A 21,685-nucleotide genomic window follows, 5' to 3' on the forward strand; every position below is an offset into this window, starting at 1 on the left:
TTTCTGGAAAACCGGGCATATATTGATGGGTGGAGATGCCAACGCTTCTTGCTCCTTCCAAAGCCTGGACCGAGGCACCGGGAGAGGCGGGTGGGGTCACGTGATCAAGCCACAGCCCAGAAGTGTCCTGAAGTAGAGACCCGCAGGCCCGGCGCTCAGAGCCCTCGCCTCCTGCAGCTCTGGGCCGGTGGCTCTGGGCTCGTGGCTTGCCCTCTCTGAGCCCAGCCTCCTCCCCAGTAAGAGGAAGAGAATAAGGGCGCCTGCCTCTGGGGGTGGAGTGAGGGAGCGATGACCTGCGTCGGGGCCTGGTGATGGGCGCTGGGCAGCAGGTGGCTGTGACGGTGACGGGGCTGGGCCGGGGAAGGGCTGACCGGCCTGCTTTTCTCAGTGGGCTCTTGGCATCCAAGGGCCCGGGCCTTGGGAACAGCCCTACCTTTCAGAGTAAGAACGAGGCAATGGAGAGTGAGAGCTGCTGGAGTCCTACTCCACTAAGCTGGCTCTGCTGTCTGGGGACTCTTTGGGGGGGTCACCCCATCACCCCCACGGCAGTGAGGAGGGGTGAGTTTCCTTGACAGCATCTATGGGGAAATGGTGACTCATGAGCTAGAATTGGTTTTCCCAAGTTTCCTGGAGTTGCAGTGCCAAACAATGAAATTTTAGGGACGCTTGGAGACACTGAGCAGGAGGGCGAGCCAGGGCACAGGACCCACTAGGAATCGCTGACCTCAGTCCTCTGAGCTGCTGAGGTGCTGGCCTGGGGCCAGGTACCCTGACGGGCGTCGTCTTCAGAGCAAGCATCGGATGTCTCCCAGCAAGTTGACGAAAACCCTGGTGGGTCAACCTACCAAGGGTCAAACCCCTTGGAGGGTCAAACCCAAAGCCCATGGCCAGGGTCACTTTGCAGCCAGGGAAAGGGTGATCTTTGTCTTTGTCTTTCTTTGGTGGCTGTTTTTGGACAGGGGTGCCAGAACCTAGGCCATTGTGAGTGTTCGGAAAAGCTACGTCCCTTGATCATTCCCATGTTCCCCATGGATGTGAACTTCACATCTGTCCAAAGCAAGAGGTTCCAGAATGGTGGCCCACAGGTTGGCAGAACCATGTGGTCTGCCCTAAACTGTTTCAAAATTGTTCTCATGTTGAGACAACGCCGTTACCATCTGGAAAAAATAAAGTGAGTTCCATACCTCACTCTGTACACCAGGAACAGCTCCAAAATTCCAAATGGATTAAGGAGGAGTTCAATGTGTAAAATGAATTTATAGAATAAGGAGGCAGAAACATTGGAGCATCATAAAAAATCCAGGAGCCGTAAAAGAAAATTGTGATATTTAAAAAGTTTAAATCCTCTGCATGGGAAAAACAAGCAGAAAATCCAACCAAAAAAAAAAAAAATTGAAAACAAAACAACAGAATTCTAACCAAATGCAAAAGCCAAATGACAAACTAGGAATATATATTTGCAGCTTGTACTGCAAAGGGATAATCCCCCTAATATATAAACATCTCCTACAAATAAATAAGAGGAAAGAAACCTCCCCAAAATAGCAAAGAATATGAATATGCATTTCACAGAAAGGACCATGCAAAGGCACTTTCAAAATAGGAAAAGAGACGAACCTCGATCTGCGAGTGTGGAAGAATACCAAATACTTAGTTTCAGTTTATCACGCTGGCAAAAGTAAAACGTCTTTGATGACACTGTTGGTGAAATCTTGAAGAAAGGTGCATTCTTATACATTGGTGGTGGGACACGATTCTCATGGAGGTCCATGGGCAGTGCCTATCAAAGTTAGAAATGTATGTGCCCTTAGACATTGTGCGTACCCAGTTCCATCCCCAGAGATCTAGTCTCCCAATATACACACACAAGAGAAATGATAAATGCAAAAATTTATTCACTGCACATTGAAATAGCAAGAGATGGGACAGAATCTAAGTGTCCATCAACTAGCAATTGGCTCAGTTCTAGTACCTCCACACATGCGTGGGTGGGGGGAATCCTGTGGGGATGTAAAAGTTGGATTAGGAGTTCTTTACGACTTGGTGTGGAGAATCCCCAAAACCAAAGTGGAAGAGGAAGGACACGATATGCTATTATCTGTGTAAGAAAGGAAAGCGCTGAAGTTCTCTGGGAGGATAAACAAATATTTGAACATGGTGAACATTTTGCTTTCGGTGAGATGTGGACTTTCCATTTTTATTTTATACTTTTTGATATTTTGATGTTTCCCTATTGAACAAATTCGATGAAAATAAGTTCTAGCAATTAAAAATCAGGACATTTCTCATAAAGAACTGGATTTCCAGCTTTTACTCAGAAACTAAAATATCTCGCCAGACAATAAAGTTGAGTCCCTTTAGAAGGGCCTCACTCTCCATGTTTCCCTTGCGTCCAGATTATCTCATTAATTTCTTTACATGCCTGGACTCACTGGTATTTGCATTTGCAGAAGTCCTCAGCAAATTATTAACAGACTGAATCCAGAAACATAGAGAGGATTATACACCATGACCAAGTGGACTGTCTCCAAGGGATATAAGGTGGGTTTAACACCTTAAAATCAATCAGTGCAACACACTTGGATTAATAACTCACATGGTCATCTCCATAGATGCATGAAAAAGCATTTGACAAAACTCAATGTCCATTCATCATAAAATGGACCCCATTCTTGGGGTCAAAAGGGGAGTTCCAGAGAAGAGGTGAGAAGCCAGGCAGACGCCCCTAAAGGGGTCTGTTTCCAGGATTATCAGTTCTTTCAAGACAACCTGGTGACCGAGGCACCTGGAGGCCTCAGGGCATCTCCCTCTCCATCTTAAAACAAAATTCCACTTTGTGCTTTGTGTCCTGGTCAACAGCACAACCATCTTTGGGTTTACAAGAATTCAAAGCAATTATGACTGAGCAGCTGTCACAGAATTTCCTCTCTGAGCCCCGTGTGTTCGCTGTAGACATCAAAGCATCAAAATTTGTCTTATCAGGAAGCACCATCTGGATGCATTTTAGCCTTGCAAGCATGTGGGCAGGGCCGGTGGCCCGAGGCTTGCTTCTGCTTTCTTTACTGGGACTTCTGACGTCTGTGCTTTGCTGTTGGCCCGTGATGCCGAGTTTGAGGAAGGAGGTAGAGAGATGGCTGCTGGGGGCAGGTGTACTCCATCAGGAGAATGGCAAGTTTCCCTCAAAGCACCAAGTCAAGCCAAGCCTGACTGCTGGAGGTCAGCCCCTCAACCGGAAAGACTTCCTCATGGGGTCATCCAGGGAGCAACACCATCATACATGCCAACGGTCAGTGTTTCATCAGCAAGGCTCTTCCAGGGGGAGATGTGCCCGAGGAGCGGGCATAGGAGACCTGGAGGAGCGCCCTGGACAATGAGGTCTGTGCTTTTCTTGTGGGCACCAGGGCTGGGGTGGCTGCAGCGGTGACCCCTCCTGCAGTAAGGGTGCCCTGTGTACGCCCACGGTCTCCTCGTGGCTCCCAGGGAACCACAGAGACACCAGGGCATCAACTTGCACACATGCTGTTTACTACACACAAACCGCATCTCTGGGTGTAGAGATGGGGGTTCTTAGGCTGTCCGACGAGGGTATGTTTGTTGAATGGAGAGAAATAGAATCAGTGGTCTTACCCAGGAGACCACTGGTAGCAAAGAGATGAACTGGGGAAGGCTCACGCTGTAGCATCATTCACTTGTGTCTTTGGAATGGTGGAAAAAATTTAAAATAATTAATTTTTAAAAGGGACTTCCCTGGTGGTCCAGCGGTTAGGATTTTGCACTTCCACTGCAGGGGGGCACAAGTTTGATCCCTGGTCGGGGAAATAAGATCCCACATGCCAGAAGGCGAGACCGAAGAACAAAGAAAAGAATGGTGGTTCTCCGGCTTACTTGTCCTTTGGAGTCAGCTGGGCCACAGCCTGTGACCGACTGTGTCAGAATCTCTGGGGGAGGGTCCTCAGGATCTCTAAGTGTTAAAACTCCCCAGGTGACTTGGAGATGCAGCCGATTCTGGGACATGTTTTCCAAGGAGAGCTGTTAAGAAAAATCTCAAGGTTTCCTTTGAAGAGTGTCGAGACCTCAATATCCGTTTCATATCCTCCTGAGTGTAATGGATAGAACTGGGTTTGAGTTGGCTTCTGGCTTGAGTTGAACTGATTGCGCCCGAGCTCCAGAGATGGGTACTGCCTGATCTAAGCCCATCCAGGTGAACCTAGCTCCCAGTGACTCACCGAGGTAGTTCTGGTCTAAGCCTTGTTTGCTGCTGTTTAGTCACTAAGTCGGAGAAGGCGATGGCACCCCACTCCAGTGCTCTTGCCTGGAAAATCCCATGGACGGCGGAGCCTGGTGGGCTGCAGTCCATGGGGTTGCTAAGAGTCGGACACGACTGAGCGACTTCACTTTCGCTTTTCCCTTTCATGCATTGGAGAAGGAAATGGCAACCCACTCCAGTGTTCTTGCCTGGAGAATCCCAGGGATGGGGGAGCCTGGTGGGCTGCCATGGGGTTGCACAAAGTTGGACACGACTGAAGCGACTTGGCAGCAGCAGCAGCAGCAGCAGCAGGTCGCTAAGCAGTGCCTGCCTCTTTTGCGACCCCATGGACTGCAGCCTGCCAGGCTCCTCTGGCTATGGGATTTCCCAGGCAGAAATACTGGAGTGGGTGGCCATTTCCTTCTCCAGGGGATCTTTCCTTCCCATGGATTGAACCCAAGTCTCCTGCATGGGCAGGCTTTTTTTTTTTTTTTTTTAACCACTGAGCCACCAGGGAAGACCATCTTAAGCCTACCAGCATGGAAACTGGTTCTGGAATGGTCCAGCTGGCCCCAAGTTCAGGACTCTTGCTCAGTAGTGAGGGAGGCGATACCCTCTCTCAGGGCAGGTGAATGGGAAGCAACAGGAATGCCAGGGAGCCTGCTTAGAATGAAAGTGACCGTGTGGGTGGCAGGACCAGAAGGCAAGAGGCCCGGAGGCCCTGCCCACATCGCTGAGCAGCTGCCTTCTTTGGGTACCACGGCTGCTTGCATTTTCCTTTGTTAAAAGCCCAATTTCAGTTGGAGTTCCCATTACTGCCAATGAGAGTCCTATGTCATAAAAAGGAGTCTAAAACCAGGTAAGAAGAGTCGGGTACTCACTGATGGGCAGAGACTTCCCTGGGAAACACTGAACCAGAGCCATCTGTTGACAAATGGGTTTGGTGCCATCTGGCATGCGTTAGGTAACACGAGTCCACAGAGACACATCCAATTTTTCCAGTTTTGCCTGGGCCAAGGAAAAGGTCTCATCTTGGTGCTGGTCTGCCCTGGACCCTCTGATTTTCCTTTTTAACCAACAAAGCAAGTCTTGGGCTCACAGCCCTCGGCAAGCAGTGGCAGGTGGCACAGTTTCAGTCTTAACGTCTTGCCTTGTGTTTTTCGGGGTGCTACCATTAATAGCAAATCACGCTGGTTGGACTTTTCTTGCAAGAATAGTTTTCCCTTTTAAAAAGGGGAGTTGAAAGTATGTAAAGCAGCTGTTAGGCAGATGTGGCAAAAACGACAAAGATGGCAGTGTGAAGGAGTCGTTTGGGAGACACTGTGCTGGGGAAGGTAGGATGTATTGGTTTAAAACCCGGACTCACGTGTCCTTGCATTCACAGCAGGGAAAGCCTTTCTCGAGAGGGTAGTCTTCAGCCAAGATCAGGGCTGGATGGTGTGGCTGGGAAACCCAGGGGCTGTGGGCTCAGGATACTGGGTCCAAATGAGCATCTCCCCTCTGCCAGCTGGAGTGTTGGGACAAGTTAGCTCCACTCAAGCATCATGTCCTGGGTACTAACACTCCTTTTACAAGACATTTTTTGAGGGGGTGGGGGTGGATTTAGGGAATTGGAGCAGGACTGTTTTGAGGATTCAAATTATCTTGGCATCTAGTGTCCTACAACTAACCCTAAACACTTCTGTGATGTTTGGAAAGTTCTTGTTGCGTCAAAATGTGCTCAGGATGTGTGCTGAGCTCAGGGCGATTTTATGAATATTGTCCAACTCCTGGGAAAGGTGGAATCTCGCCCCTGGCCTGGAGGACTCTGTATTTAAGCCTCTGGAGTCCTCTCTCGGGGGAAGCCGATAGAGCCAGCCCAGCAGATGCAGCCATCTTTTCACCTGCCATCCTCAACGCAGGATCTTAAAAGTTTTGACTCCCAGATGGCTGTCCCTCTTACACAGCTGTCGCGTCTGCTTCAGGCTAGATGGTGACACGTCGCGTGCATGCACTGGAAAAGGTCATTTCTAGCCTCTTGCTTTATCAGCTTCCAGAAGGTGAGCAATTTGCTTATCAGGAGATCCATTTTGTTTCACTTGGTAGTAAGAAGACATTAATAAAGGTACAGCCAAATTTTTGCAAACACCAGTTTAGGTTTGAATGCCCTTACGTCTAAGGGGTACTGATGGTGTCCTGGTGCGAGGGTGGGGGTTGGTTTGCATCACAGATGCGCATTGTACATATGCTGAAAACAGACACGCGCAACACCTCATCTATGTGGTGCAGAGCAGAGCACATATCCTGCAAATACTGGGGCCCTTCTCTCCTGCATCCTCTTAGCTGGAGCCCTTTGAAAACACGACTCAAGGATTTTCAGGGTATCTGCAGCTATGCCTTACATGCAGATTTTTGAATACAACTCCACTAAGTTGTAATCCCTCTAGGATTCACGTTCTAGTGAATATTATTTTTTTTAAAGTGGAGTTTGTTGATGGAAGTAGCAGGATGCAAAGAATTGCCAATAATTTTCCAAATAATCTTTTGTGCAAGTTTTGATCCATTTTTGAGCTAACCTAGTAGCAGTTGGTAGAAAACACCTTTTTTAACTTGCCTGTCTGGTTTATCTCAGTCTTTTTCTAGATCATGTCAAGGTGGCCCTTTAATAACTGGTATGTTGGAATGCATTTCAGTTTGGTGAGAGCAGTCTCTTGCCTCTTTTCGGTCCTCTGGAGGTTTAGGAGTTACGTTCCTACATGACACTCTGGTGAAACATGCCTGCAACTGGTGCCAGGCCAATAAGCTACTGGGTTAGAAATAAGGGTCACATGGGTTGAAAAGATCATTGCCTTAGGGAGGGGCAGAAGGCTGACCAGCTACTCTGTGGAATCCAGACTCAGCGTGCTCTACCTAACCTCTTGGTAAAAAGCAGATCTTTCCGTCACTCAAGCTATGTGGCTCTCAAGCTGTAGCGGCAAGATGACCTGGGAGCCCCACCTCAAGGTTTAGTCCGGAGAGTAGGGAAACACCCCTCTATATGGCGGTACTCATTTGGCAAAAGCAAGCTGAATGGCCCCTAGAAAAGTGTTTCAGGTGGGGCATTCCTCCGTCTTTGATATAGATCATTTTCAAATCTATTTGCTCCCTTCTGAAGAAATGTGCGTCTTTACAAGTGGGTAGGCATTTGGGCTAGACAGACACAGCCATGGGGGTTGGGAGGGGAAGGAAAGGGCATTTCCTTTTCTGCTTATAATTGAAGAGGGAACAAAGAGCTGTTTGCTGAAGACCCTCATACTACTCAATGGTAAGGAACCAAAGATGGGACAAGAAAATGCTTCTACGTGCTGAAATAGGAGAGAAACCAGTGCTTACTCAGCTTGAGTCTGGAACTTCTGGCCACAGGGAAATGTGAAGGGCAAAAAGTGCTCTGGAATTTTGTTTTCCCTTGTTCAAAAGAAAATCTACAGGATTATTCAGTCTACAGTTACAGACTTTAAGTAGAAGATGGCAGAAAGCCAGCTTTTCTTTCCAGATCATTCCAAAAGCAAACAGCAGCAACAGCATTGTTTTAAAATGGCTTTTATTGAGACACTTTCAGGACTTCTCCAACAGTTCTTACTGGGGAATCTTTATTTCCAGTCCTTAGGTGGCTAAACTCTTCCCCATGCTGACAAGGCCCACTCACACCACCGTAGCAAGGAAGCGTACTCATCTCTCTCTGCTCAAATGTCCAGCCCAGAGCGCACCTCCCCACCCTCACCTCCTACACTGCACGAGTCTCACTAGTACTTCACGTAGGACTCACAAGACCAGGCTAAATTCTTCGTATTAGGCAGAGTAATTTCAAAGCAAATGTGAGATGGCTTAAATGCAGCTGGTATTACTATCCTCAGGTAAGACATGTTCTCAATGCCACCTTTTCTGATTAGGTAATCTGTAGCATCTTGGATGTCCACAGAATCTATAATCTATCTGTGCGACAGATTTAAAATAGCTCCAAAAAAAAAAAAAAAAAAAAAAAAAAGCTCCGTGTCAGCCCCGAACACCCTGAAGGTTCTAGTCCATTCTTGTGCTTTCTCCTGTATTGTTCTGAGGCACGACTTTACATTTTAGGGGGAGGCTGGTCAAACTTTTGCCCTCAGGTAACAAAAGCGTTAAGCTCAACTTTCTGGAGTCTTAGAAATCATGGAAACTAGCCCACTTCAGAACTCCTTAGGCCAATGTCCCTGAAAGGTGACTGACCAGCCTCCGCATTGACTAAGAGCACCCATCCCGCCACACCTCCAAACACCCTGGGGCCACCTCTGCCACCTCCTCCCTGCCCTTTGGTGCGGGGTCACTCGCACCCTACCGGCTCCTGCGTCTCGAGAGCCCCAGGACATGTGCTCTCCAGAGCCTCTCTTAATAGTAGCAAGATGGTCCAGAGTTAAAATAAAAGCACAGTAGTTGCCTGGTTAGTACAACTGTTCCCATTATAAGGTGAAAACTAATATGGACTTCACTTAGAAGAAAGAACACCAGGGTATTAAGATTCTGCTTGCAAATCAATGCTTATTTATCTTTACATCCTTTATAACTGAGACATTTACATATCCAAGCAGGTTCTGATCCTTAACAACAGGGGAACTGAAAAAATTCAAGGATGTTTATTTTAGTGATTAAAAAGGTAACAGACAAAGGCCAAACCGAATCAAAGAATTTGTAACAAGAGCCTTGAGAGAAAGCCTTCTTGATGCCATCCTTGGTCTTCCACAAGTCTCCTCAGTGGCCGTGCCGCCATCTCTGCTGAGGAAGCCACGGCATCAACGGGTACAAGATGTAATGGACACACAGGACTGGAAGGCGTAATAAAGCAAGTAAGTATTTACATTAAGCACAATACAGCAATTTATTTAGATGCTTAAAATGAATACAAAGGGAAATAAAGATCACAAAATTATACATACTACAACAGTGTGTCATATATTAGATGGTATAAATGAATACACCAGGGTGGTGTTTAACTAAAGATAAAAACTAAATATCCAAAACGCAGCACTCATTGGCCTGCTGCTTCAACACAACACACTTTCATACAGATCTAAAAGGTGTCAAAATTAGTAGCTGCAAAGTCAATTCTTGCATGTGATTTTTAGCTTAAAAGATTTCAGAAAACATCTGAAATACCAGTTTTTGTTTTTGTCAGCTGTAATGTCAAGGATATTCAGAACAAGAAAAATTCTATAATACAAGAAGAGTCCAGATATATATCTTATGTGGCTGGCCTCTGTCGCGAGATTGTACAAGGTTATGTGCAAAAACTAAGTCTGTCCCGAAGTCCACACTAGCGCAGTTTCAGGCTTTTGCTAGGTCAACTAGATACAGCGCTTATTACACAGCAAGGGCAACACTAAAAAAAGAAACGCATCTATGATGGCTACACAATAACAATATCGTAAGCATCACTTGAATAGGTCTAAAAGACTGTACAAATATACATTTCAACTATTCAGAATGAATACATGAAAAAAATTGATTTCCCCAAAGTCCACTGTACACATTGGACTGGCAGCTTGTGTGCTGGCCCTACACTACCATTTTAATCAGGAGAACGCTTCTCAAGGACATCCAACCAGACACTGCTTTACAGAGGGAAAGAAATGTTGAGAAGGCAGGTAAGACAAACCTCTGCTTTTTCTCGTGTGCGTTCATGAGCCACCAGCTTATTGGTTTTTCACATTTAGTTACTGTGTCTGTCACAGAGCGTTCTAAAGCAAGACCAGCCGATCATGTGTCACAGACTTAGAAATAGCCACTGGGACTGGAGTGGCCACATGTCCCCACCGCCTGATGACCCCACACTCAGAAGGCAGTACCAGTTAGAACACAGCTTTGCAGTCATAACTGACAGAACAGAGTTCCAGGCTGCAGCATTTGCCACCAATGCCAGAGAAGCCGGCCCTTAAGCCTGCTGGCTGCTCAGTTTAACCCCCGTCAAGCTGCCGTGCATCGGGTCAGCCACCCCATCAGTCATGTTGTCAAACTGCTCCCCATCCTCACTGTCAATTGTGCTGTTCTGCCACTCAATCTGTGGGTTGGATAAGCGCTCATCATTTTCAGTTGCATTCTTCCACTGTGACTGGTCCTTGGACCAAAACCCTTCAACTTTTCCATAGGAACTATTCTTCCACTTCAACTGCTCTCTGTCACCTTGCACGGAAGCCTTTTTTTTGGCAGCTGGCTTACTGCTCCTCGCGTCTTCACTCTGGGAAGACTCATCGGACCAGGTTCCTGTTTTCATCTCACACGTGTTGTCCTCAAAGTCTGACACCTGTTGGGAACCGGGGCCGCTCTCAGATGGAGAAGCACCATCTTTCCACTCAACAACATCATCTTGGTCAACCTCACTATCAGAGGCATCATGCATTAGTTTGGTTGGCTCCTCAGTCAAATGAATAGTTTCATATTTTGAACCATCCTCCTCTTTTTGGTCTAGCTTCTCAGTTTCTAAAGCATCTTCAGAAATTACCTTCGGTATGTGTTCCTCTGGGTTATCATTAGGGATTTTAGGCTCAACTTCAAAAACAGGGTCAAAAGGGCTATCACTCCCATTGGATTCTTCCTCCAAATTTTCAAAACTGTCTGAGGAACTGTCATCTTCCTTCCCAAGATTGAGCTTTTTGTCTGCTGTTTTACTAGCATTGACTCTGGAATCCTTCTCATCATGATTTTCAAATAGCCACTCAGCATCAAAATCCATCTCATGCTTAACTTTGTTCAACTCTTTCATGTTGAAGCCCAGTAATACACCAGGCTTGTACTTTTCACAGTCTCTGACACACTTCTTCCTCTTGTTACTAAAATGGGAAGCAATGTCACTCTTCCACAACCATAAGCTTGCCGCCAGCTTCTCAATTTCTCTCCTGGTGGGATAAGGTTGTTTGTTGAAATATTTTGTTAGGAAGCTTTTCCTGGCTTCATAGGAATCATCTTCATGACCCTTGGGGTCTAAAGCTAAAACAACAGGCTCCTCAGGCTTCTCTTCAAAGAAGCCGGGTGAATCGCTGTCTTCATCTAACTTTCGCTTCTTCAGCAAGGGGAACTCCATTTGCTCGTAAGTGCGCTTCACAGGTGCCAGGCCGGGGGACTGGTTCAGCCGCGAAGGTGCATTTGTCTTGTCCTGGCCGTTCTGGGCCTTGCCCACGCCCCTGCAGTGGACCAGGTGCAGGGTGATGGTCGAGGCGGTCATGTTGCTGGTGTACACGCCGAGGCAGTGGATGCACTTGTAGGTGAGTTTCTTCTCCACCGGATGGACTGTCTGAATCACCTGGTGCCGCTCTCGTAAGTGATGTGCAAGTGCGTCGGATATGGGTCCTTTCAGGATTGAAAAGCAAAGAGGGCAAAGGGTTTTCCCAACATCTTTCTTATAGGGCACTGCAGCTTGAGGTGAGCTTTTAACAGGAATATCTGCCTTTTCCTGCACTTTTGGCTGTGGCTTTGGAGGGATGGGTGGGTTATTTTGGGCATGGTAAGCAACAGACTCAGCAGGAGCATCCCTCAGGTTATACGTGGTTACAAGGAGATGGATGTTAGTGTGACTACCCTGCTGCAATGTCAAATCAAAACTCAGAGTGGAATCTGTTTTAGGTCCCATCTCTTCGTCCACGTGAACCATCCGCATGTGAGCCGCCATCTTTTCCACGTCATTGAAGGTTGACCGGCAATACGGACACGACAGACCATGAATTAGCATATGGTTGAGCAGAGTGTCTGTGGGCAAATAGCGATTACAGTAAAGGCATTTGCTAGTGAAATTGTGTATTTTCATAATGTAGTTGGCTACTGCTGGGACTTTCTCAGCTTTATGTTCTTTTTCGAAGTGCACGCTATATACATTTTCAGGAAAAAGCTCATTACAGATTGTACATATTTTCCACTTCTGGGTTGAGGAAGTATTGGGTGGTGGAGGGCCAGTGGCAGCTGCAGTTGGCTTGGAGCTGGACTGACCTAATACTCTGGATGCCTGTGACTGGGAGAGGGATGGAGACTTTAACTGGCCTGAAGAGAGAGGTGGGGCATTCGGAGACTGCAGTGAGTATCTTGCTGGTGCCTGGGTCCTCTGCTCTGACCCAAGACCGTAAGATCTTCCATTTCCACTTGGAAGTAACTGCTTCACAGACTGAGACTGCTGAGGGATGGAGACCGGTGCATTGCCACCCAGCCCCAGTCTCATTGACTGACCAACGCCATAACCCTGGCCTACAGATTTGACTCCATAGTTGTTCTGCTGTAGGTGGACATTGGACATCATGTTGACACCTGTGGAATTTAAGTTAGGCTTTGGTATTGAGAGTCTGTTCACCATCTGCTGTGATGGCAAAGACCGTACGTTTCCAGAAGCAAGGGAACCAATTCTCGATTGGAGCCCCATGCCCTTCTTCTCTTGAGGCTTGGGAGCAATCAGCATCAGGGGCTTGGACCGGGGCACCACCACATTCGTGTGGCCGATCATGGCAGTGACCTGGTAGCCTATGCGCTCGTGGTCCTCGATGACGTGCTGGACCAGAGCTTCGTAAGACTTCGGCATGAAAAGGCAGCGCTTACAGTGAATACTGCTTTCCTCCCGGGCATTTGCGCCTAAGGGGACTGCACCATTGAGTGATTTTTCTCCTGCCTTTGCTATGTAAGGTGCTGCCACATGCTGAAAATGTTCCCTGTAAATGTGCTTCCTAACTATTTCATAAAGAGGATCTCGGTAAGTGCACTTCTTACAGTAATAAACAGCTTGCTCTACACTGTCAGCCTGCTTAGGTTTAAGGCCATCACTTTTGCTTTTATCTTTGAAAGTGCTGAGGCTGCTACTTGGTGCGCTGGCGTTTGGAGCATGAAATATTTTAATGTGTGTTTCCAAAGTCTTTTTGTCTGCATTGAACGTACAGTAGGGGCAATTAAGAAGAATCCTATTTTCAAAGTCTTCACTATGGACATTCCGGAAATGACTTTTGTAGGCAGAGAAAAATTTTGAAGAAAATGGGCAAGCGCTGCAGCAAAAAGGTTTTGTCCGATAGTCCTAAAGAAAAGACAAAAACTGGAATCAGAATGCCACTTCAGATAAGCATTAACAGGTTCTAGATTTCTTTTCCCCAAGATAGTCTTGAAGAGACAATGCTATTTTTAGAACTGAAACTGTAATTCATTGATCTGAGTAAAACTTCCTTTTGCAAAATGCATAATTTATAAAACATTAGGTTGGTACAAAGGTAATTGCGGTTTTGGACTCCATTTTAAATCATTCTAAGTAGGCACAAACACATTTTTATAAATCAAAATAGGAACCACGACAACCAACACATTTTTGCCACTGAAAAGTAAGTTTGTTTATTCCTGCAGCGTGGTAAAAGCTGTGCTTCAGGATTCAACAAACTCTTGGAAAGCATTTTCTGCCTCCTGCTGGTTGTGGAAGTGTTTTCCCTGCAAAAAGCTGTCAAGATGCTTGAAGAAGCGGCAGTTGGCTGGCAAGAGTCCAGGTGGACACTGCAGGAGGCGGAGCTCCCGGCGTGTGCAGCCTCTGAGTGCCGCTGTGCCACATGCGACGGTGATGCTGTGCACGAGAACGGGGCCGTTCTGCTGACCAGCGCCGGCTGCAGGAGGGAGTTTTCGGTGCGTCTCAATCGATTTGCTGAGCGTACTTCTTGGCTGTAATTGTTTCGTCGGGATTCAGAAAGCTATAGTGGATCAGACAGGCAGCAGACCACCAGACTGTGACTACGTTCTTTCTTCGGTGCCAGCAAGGCTTTGGGAAGTGCTGTGGAGCTTCCTCTCAGTCCAACCACCGACTGGACTGGTTTGTCACTGTTTGTCATGTAAAATCCGCTTCTTGTTGCACGTCACAATCCGATAGAGAAACAGTTCATTGTTGCACAGAATAAGGGAAGACACTTCAAAACGACTTTTTGATTTTCGGTTAGCTTATCAGGAGACACCCACTTATCGAGTTTTTTCACTTTTCCAATTTGCTTCAAATGCCGAACAACTGTAGAATGGGCAATGTTCAGCTTTTTGGCAACTTCTCATGGAGTAAGAAGATCAGCTTCGATGATGGCTCTCACCCGGTGGTTGTCAATTCCCGATGAGTAACCACTACTCCCCTGAGGCTCTCGTCTCTCACGAAGCTTCCTGAACCGCCAGCCGCGCACGCGCGTTAGCAGCTCCCGGGCCAAGCGCTCTGTGCTGCCAGTTGATTCCGCTGCTTTGCAACCCATTCTGAACACGAGTAAGAAAATCACTTGAATTTGCTTTTTGTCTAACATCTTTTCCATAGTCTAAAATAGATATAAACAGCAAGTAATAAGTCATTCACAAAAAAACATGAAGTGAGATGAGCATTAAAATGTATAACATAACTACATTTATTTAGTGTATTCCAACAGCAAAGGTAAATTTCAACAATACAAGAACCGCAATTACTTTTGTACCAACCTAATATAAACCCAAATGAGAAAGCTGTTGTAAACCAATACACACTTATTTTGGTGCCACAAATAGAAACTCCATTCAGAATTTTCCCTCAGTGTTTTTAGAAAAGAACAGTCACATTCAGCCACATTTGCTCACTGGTTTAGAGAAACCCAAAGACAAATGGCTTCAAGATAAACATTTTATAGTTAGAAACGACAAAGAATAAGCTAGGTGAAATCACTACAATCACTCTGTAAGTACAGCTGCTAAGTTGCTGAAGGTTTCAGACTCACTAAACACTAGAACTCAGGCCCCAGAGTGTTCTAGGCAATACAATATAAAGACATACCTTTGATCCTTTCCATCACGGAAAAATTTTTGTAAAAAAAAGGGCACATTTTCAAAAATCTCAAACATTTCCCCCCTCTGATCTAAGTAGAGTGTAGTATTCGGATTTCACTGAGATCAAAAACCCCACTGATCTGAAAAGTCAGCTTTCTTCTGTAAGCCACGCTGTTCCTTCTTCTCAACCAAGAGCAGCTTCAAAAGAAGTAATGAAGTGACAGCCACTCTGATTCAAATTAAGAAATTAAGTAAAAATTCCTACAGAATGTGGGGAATGCAGGATATTAAAAAGCCAATAAAACAAGCACTGCACAACTTACCAGTATCAAAGAGCAACTTATAGAAACAGTTCATTAACATCTGTGCAGTTGGTCCTTTCATAATAGGGGAAACAAGTTCGGTGAGAGGTGATCGCTTTTTCCTTATAAAAAATCTACCTTGTTTCAGACACTGGCTACAACCAAAATGAAGTACTGTGCTTTTCCTTCTTTAGTTTTGGCAAAACTGAATTAACTAAGTGATGCGTCCTGCTGGAAGGCTTTCCTATTTTAAGGCTGCTGGTTGATACCCTTTCCTGGGTTATTACTTAGAAAAGAACCAGATGACATCACATTTCTGAGGTGGAGGTTAAAAGTACTGACTCCCTGCCAAGTATGTTCCAACAGATGAACAGATAAATAATCCAGAATTACAATCACCACTGAAATAATGATACAGTTTGAATTGATAATCACTTCTCCCTGTGGGAAAAGATATATTACCCATGGCCCTCTATTTTTTGTTATAACATCACCTATTGTTATTTGTTGGCCCTGCTGGTGCCTTTGATTACCCAATACCATTTTTAATTCCAATCAGTAACAGTTAAGCTGCCCACCGCTACCATACTACAGAGCCACCTGTCCCACAGCCCGAGTGCCGACTCATACTACCCCACAGAGGGTGGGTGACGATACAGACGAGCAGGAAAACCTAAATGGAAGAAAGAGTCCTGACTTCCCCTTTATAGAAAAGACAAGCACTGCAACACAGAAAACTGAAGGAACATTTCAGAATCAGAAGAACCAGAATACTTTTGACAGGGTTAGAGGAGAGGGGAATTCTGGTATACGTTGGGGATCACAACTCTTAAGTAACAAACTTTCCTATTCCTCTTACATTTAGTTTCAGGACAATGAAAAAAACTAGACCAAAGTTCTTCCTATTTTTCTCTCTTAGGAAAATATGAGATAATAAATTTTTAACACTTTCCACATTAGGCTGTCTACAAATAATGTTACACTATGGAAGGCCTAGAACTGAAAAGGGAAAATGCTGCTTTGGGGGCAAGTCTCCTGTGCCACTTACCTGGTTTTTTGTAAGCGAAGGGTCCCATAGTCCTACATCCTCCCATGTAGTGTTTTTCAAATAAAAGTCATTAGGTTCAAACTGTTTAAAGTCCTAGAAAATAGTGAAAGAAGTTTCAAAAACATGGTATTAATTCTAGCCCACCTTGACATATAAATCCTATCTCTTACTAGGGTCGGGGAGATGAACAGGAAAGTCAACCCCACCCAGAATGAGACTAGGAGTCGTAAGGTTCTTAGGAAATACAAAAGGGCACATGGATGTTACAGTGAACATTGTGTGTCAACTAAACATTCCCGTCATGGTCACCAGGTTCCAAAGAAACCACTGGAGTTCTAATTAAATAAAAAATTAAGCCATGTATTAATACCATTAAGAGCTGGTAACTCATCAGCTGTAATACTGGAACAGAGTGTAAGACAGCAACATTCACTCAGTACTACAAATGTGGTATTCCGGTTCTCTGCAAGAAAAATGTTCTGTGGAGATGGGGGCGGGGTGGGACTGGACTAGAAGGAAAACTCAGGATTTCTGAACCCCAAAAGGAGGACCACTACTCAAAGAAAGCATGTGGTATCATGTTAAATTACTCTTGTGTAAAAATGTGACCCCCCCACAACCGTGAGATAGGAATATTAAAAGTCTTATAGGAAAATTCCTCTTGTTCCCCAAAGGTTCGCAGTTCAGTGTGGAATATCAAGTATACATAAATATATTCCAGAGTACGGAGTGGGTGTAATAGGGATGAACAAATCAAATGCAGGATAGGGAAAGTACCTCTAATATTTGCACTGTTTATTCTTGTGACGATCACCCCACTGCACGGGGAGTGAATGGACTATTTCATCAGGTAGGTCTGCCTGTACCTGAGGTGTTGGAGAGGGTGTGGAGTGAGCTCCACACTGGGGATGACATAGCTAGAGAAATCCAATTCTGAGACGCTTTGGTCTTCATGATATGCCCCTAGAGTAGGTAAGGGAACCAGGAAAAGAAACTGTTGCATGAAGGAAATTGCTTTTTTACTTTCAATTTCTTCCAAACATTTACCAAGTGCCTGTTGCGTGCCCAGCACTGTGCTAGGTGCTGAGGAGACACAGATGGGCAAGGTAGTTACAGTCCCTGGCCCAGCTGGAACTTAAAAGGCTAGTGGGGAAAACAGCTTTAACCATTTCTTTCCAATCAGAGGTTTCTGATCCACTAACCACAAGATCAGAGTAACGAGATCTGGAAGAGGAGCCCACTGTACTGGTTATCCCACAGGGCTGGTAGAAAGCTCACAGAATCAAAGGCGAAAACCACAGTTTGTAAAGTCCAAACTGTTACCGAGGGAAAGACAATGGTCTATGATGGGTCAAAAGGGCCAACAAACGCTCAAATCCCAAGGAAAGAGACAACAAGCACCCCAACTACTACGCCTCAACAATCAGAAGGTCAACCAAAACATTCAGGCACATCAGAATGAGAACAGGCTCTGGAGTCTCACAGACAGACCTGCCACATGATCAGCTGTGAGGTGGACCTAGTCCTTTACTGGTTCTTCATATGTGTATTTGAGATAAGAATTCCTATATCCCCCTAGGGGCTGTTTTTAAGGATTTGAATTTAGAGACCATTTTAAAGCACCTAGTAGAAAACGTCCGACGTGGCACTTTCTCAGTGGTAACTGCTTTTGCTTCAGGACGCAAAGATGAAAAAGCCCACTTCAGGGAGAAGGGAACAAGTTAGGCTAATTGAGAAAGTTCTAGCAAAGCTAATGCTGCAGTTAAATTTCAGAATCGCACCTAAAAATTAACGATCCTGGCCACTGACACAAAGTAATGGAGCAGAAGCTGAGTCGTGTGAAAATTAAAAAATGACATGCTACTTACTTCTATGTGTTCTTTACAGTATTCCAACCCAATGTCACTAAGTATTTTTTTCACAGTTTTCCGGGCTTTTCTTAAACTGCCAAGATTGTTGACAGGAAGTTGGAACATAGTTTCTATTGGAAAAAAAAATTTAAGTCAAGTCAAAACAGGAGCAACTTGCAATATTTACTAATTCCACTGATGGTAGGATCACAAACCCTGGCCCAGTATGACAAAAAAAGGTGAGTAGAAACCCTTATCCACTATGTTCTAAACCCTTAAAGGAAGCACTCCCTGACCTCTCTACCCCTAACAGGACATTTTATGTTGTAGATGACATGAATCCAGGGCAGCACAGTTCTGATCAGACCTTTAAAAAACTAGTTTGGGATGAACTTATTTAAAGTTGAGAATTAGGATATCCCAACCGATTACTTTAAAATCAAATGTGAATGTTTTTCTCCTTGTGATGTTGAACCTCTGAAAACAGAAAAATGTCCACCATTTCAGCATCATTACATCATCTTGAGTGCCAGAGAAAGTAAGTTTGTGTTGTCTGGGAACTAAACTGCAGATTGTGATGGGATTGGGAGTTTTTGCACTCTACCCAAACTAGACACAGATGGCGGTGTATCCCGCCCCGCAGTCAGCACCACTCCTGGACAAAGGCACTCTGTCGTGCCGTGGAGTCAGTGCGGAGATGGGGGAAAGCCAGCACCAGGTGTCAGAGCAAACGGTAACTGACAGAATCAGGGGAGCCTTTGAGAAAGGAAACATTTCTGTATGTATGAGGGAACTGAAATATTATTTAAATGACCCAATACATTAAAGCAGAAATTTAGATCCACTTTTCCAAGTTCCTTAAAAACAATGGTTAAGAAAATAAAATAAAACTTGGGCAACTGATAATTTGTATGGCTTGCAAAGTGACCATGAATGTTCCCTACACAGCAGGGTAAAAATTTATCATCGACTTAATAATCTAAGTAAAATTTACAGGCTATAAAGTAGCTCTAAGGACCAAAACCAGGCAGAAACAAAAGCCGATACATCAGGATTTAAAATTCAGTACATGCAAATCTGGCTTTCTAATTAATAAAGGCTGTCACTCTGTAATACCACTACCATTTGTAAACCACAATCACAAAGTAAACTAATTCAACTGTGGTAAGATAAGTTACTGCACTTACTATTCTAAAAATCAATATTAACTATGAAAAATGGGGAGGGGGGATGAATCTTACCAAAACCCCCAGCAACTTCCAGAAATCCTAAATCTGGATATATTTTACCAGAACTTAGTATACCTGAGGCCAAAAGCAGCATGCAGTTCCCAGAGACAAACACCCTCAAGATGGACCCCTAGTTGGTCACAAAGCATGACCATGGTGTCCTCTGCACACAGGCTGCCGTCTCACCCTGCCCAGTGTTTAGCCAACAGACTGAGAAGTCAGTTCTGGTGCAAACTGATGTGCATTGAAGGCCAGATTCACTAGCCCTTATGGAAATTTTACTGCTAAATTATTTTGAACCATCTTTATGATTCAAAAAATCTGTTGTTTAATAAACTGATTAAAAAGAAAAAAAACTAGGTTCTCACAAACTAGGCCATCAGAGAGAACCACCTGACAGAGAAGTGTTTCGGAAGCCGAGGAGGTGCTCTGGGCTGATTCTGAAGAGACCGAGCAGCCCAGTGAGCTCCGAGGAGAGACGTCTTGCTTCTCCATTCATTTCATCAACGCTCCATGGGCCCAAATCCCATTCTTTTGGAACTTCCATGTTAATCCCATTCCACTTCAGAGCAGAGATGTGACCCAAAGACAGCCCTTTCTGGTTTTCCCTGCCTCCTGGAAAAGCAGCTCAACATCTTACTAAAACAAATACAGAAAGATTTGGAAATGTCACCACATACAGAAAACATCCTGGGGAGTCAAAGTGAAGCTCAGGGTAAAAGAAAATCCCATTTCCTATGGAGAACACCCGTGTTCTAAGCGCCCGCCCCACAACAGCTCACAAAGTTGTTTTAAGACTTCCAAGTGAGGCATACCTCACTGCTTCATGGCACCCAATGTTATCTACCTACAGTTGTGAAAAAGTTACAATATGCTCATAAGGGAGCTTAGCTATAAAATCTTACATATAAAAGATGATTATTTCAGCCATAAATTTCTTCAGTTTACTTGAGTTGAATTAAACAGTCTTATAAATAGTGACACTGCTTACTGGAAAATGCTGTACAGAAAATGGTTATTCTACAATTAGCTAGGAGGAATCCAAGTTAAAGTTTCCATTGAAAGATGAAAAATATTCTAGGTTAAGATTCTAACTGTCTTCATAAGCAGATTTCTGACATTTTTGATCATCTTGGGAATTCTATCATCTGCCCCTTTCCCTGGATGAAGGTATTCTTCACAGAGACCATCTCCAAAATTTTGTCCATCTGGAGCTAGAATAACACATTCATATGTGTTAGCATCCTCAAAAACAATGAAAACTTCCTCTAGCTTTTCACTTACTGAATAAAACACTTTTCTCAGATATAAAGCAGGTACGTGGTATAGAATTATAATGAGTAAAGAAGGCTCCCTCCTACTCCTAGCCTCCATTTCCTGTGTATACTTCTTCAGTTTTTCTATGCCGACAACAAGCCAAAGATTCCCTGAACCAAAGTCTCCAACAACGTCTATCAGCTAATGTTAGAATTATTACGGGTGATTAGAAAAAGAACTCAAGGGCCCTATGCTTTTTATGTTTTTCCCAGCTCACTGCTTGCTGTTAAGAAACAACTTCAAATCAACAGCTTCCTTTGGGGTTCATTGATGTTATCTATTTGATTCTTGTTTAAAAACATTTAAAAGACACTGGCCTCTTCTTCACCCCTTAAAAGCCTTTTGAATCAGAAACGGAATCAAAGGGCCACACCCTCCTATTTATTCTGTGCTGAACTGGGAAGGGAGAAGGGCAGAGTCAACAGGCAGCTGACTGCCTGAGGTTAAGGGGTGCTCCTCACTTCTGAATAGAGCTTCAAACATCCACCATCATTGCTCTTAGGGAGGAAGGCGTCTTACGATAGCATCGAGCTGTCTAGAGGCGGGCACTGAAAGGAGTGCCGAGGGATGGGCGTGCTCCCCACATCTGCCCCAGGTGGCTAACCATTCTCATGCGCCTCCCTGGCTATCAGGACGGCCGCTTTCACCAGGTCAGCACCACTACCCGAACACCAAGGAAAGCTTCCTTTAGCCAAACCGTACACTTCTGGGCTCACAGCATAAAAAAGGGGAAAACATCCAATTTAATAGAATGAAACCACTGTTCATCTGTTCATCAATCATTTTTGGAGCACTTTATCCATGTGCTAAATATAGAGAGCTGAACAGGATACAGTTCTTCCCCTTCAACAGCCCATCGCTTCTCGGGTATACAGCAGGCACTGGGTCACTGGAGTAAAGGAGACACTCGCTCCCCCTCTCTGCCCAGCTTCCTC

At 44.9% G+C, this 21,685-nt stretch overlaps 1 protein-coding gene across 8 annotated transcripts in view; it reads right to left on the reverse strand.

The window, feature by feature from the left end:
* ADNP (activity dependent neuroprotector homeobox) overlaps positions 7,789 to 21,685 on the reverse strand; it is a 30,850-nt gene continuing 16,953 nt past the window's right edge. For all 8 annotated transcript variants that reach the window (XM_018058030.1, XM_018058034.1, XM_018058032.1 and 5 more), the window contains 3 exons: positions 18,223 to 18,335; positions 16,355 to 16,447; positions 7,789 to 13,274 (listed from right to left, as the gene is read on the reverse strand). In XM_018058030.1, coding sequence (XP_017913519.1) covers positions 10,167 to 13,274; positions 16,355 to 16,447; positions 18,223 to 18,330 — 3,309 coding nt within the window. In that variant the 5' untranslated portion in view covers positions 18,331 to 18,335 and the 3' untranslated portion in view covers positions 7,789 to 10,166. The remainder of the gene's footprint in view (positions 13,275 to 16,354; positions 16,448 to 18,222; positions 18,336 to 21,685) is intronic.

This window comes from Capra hircus, chromosome 13, assembly GCF_001704415.2.
Source record: "Capra hircus breed San Clemente chromosome 13, ASM170441v1, whole genome shotgun sequence".
In the NCBI taxonomy this organism is placed as follows: Eukaryota; Metazoa; Chordata; class Mammalia; order Artiodactyla; family Bovidae; genus Capra; species Capra hircus.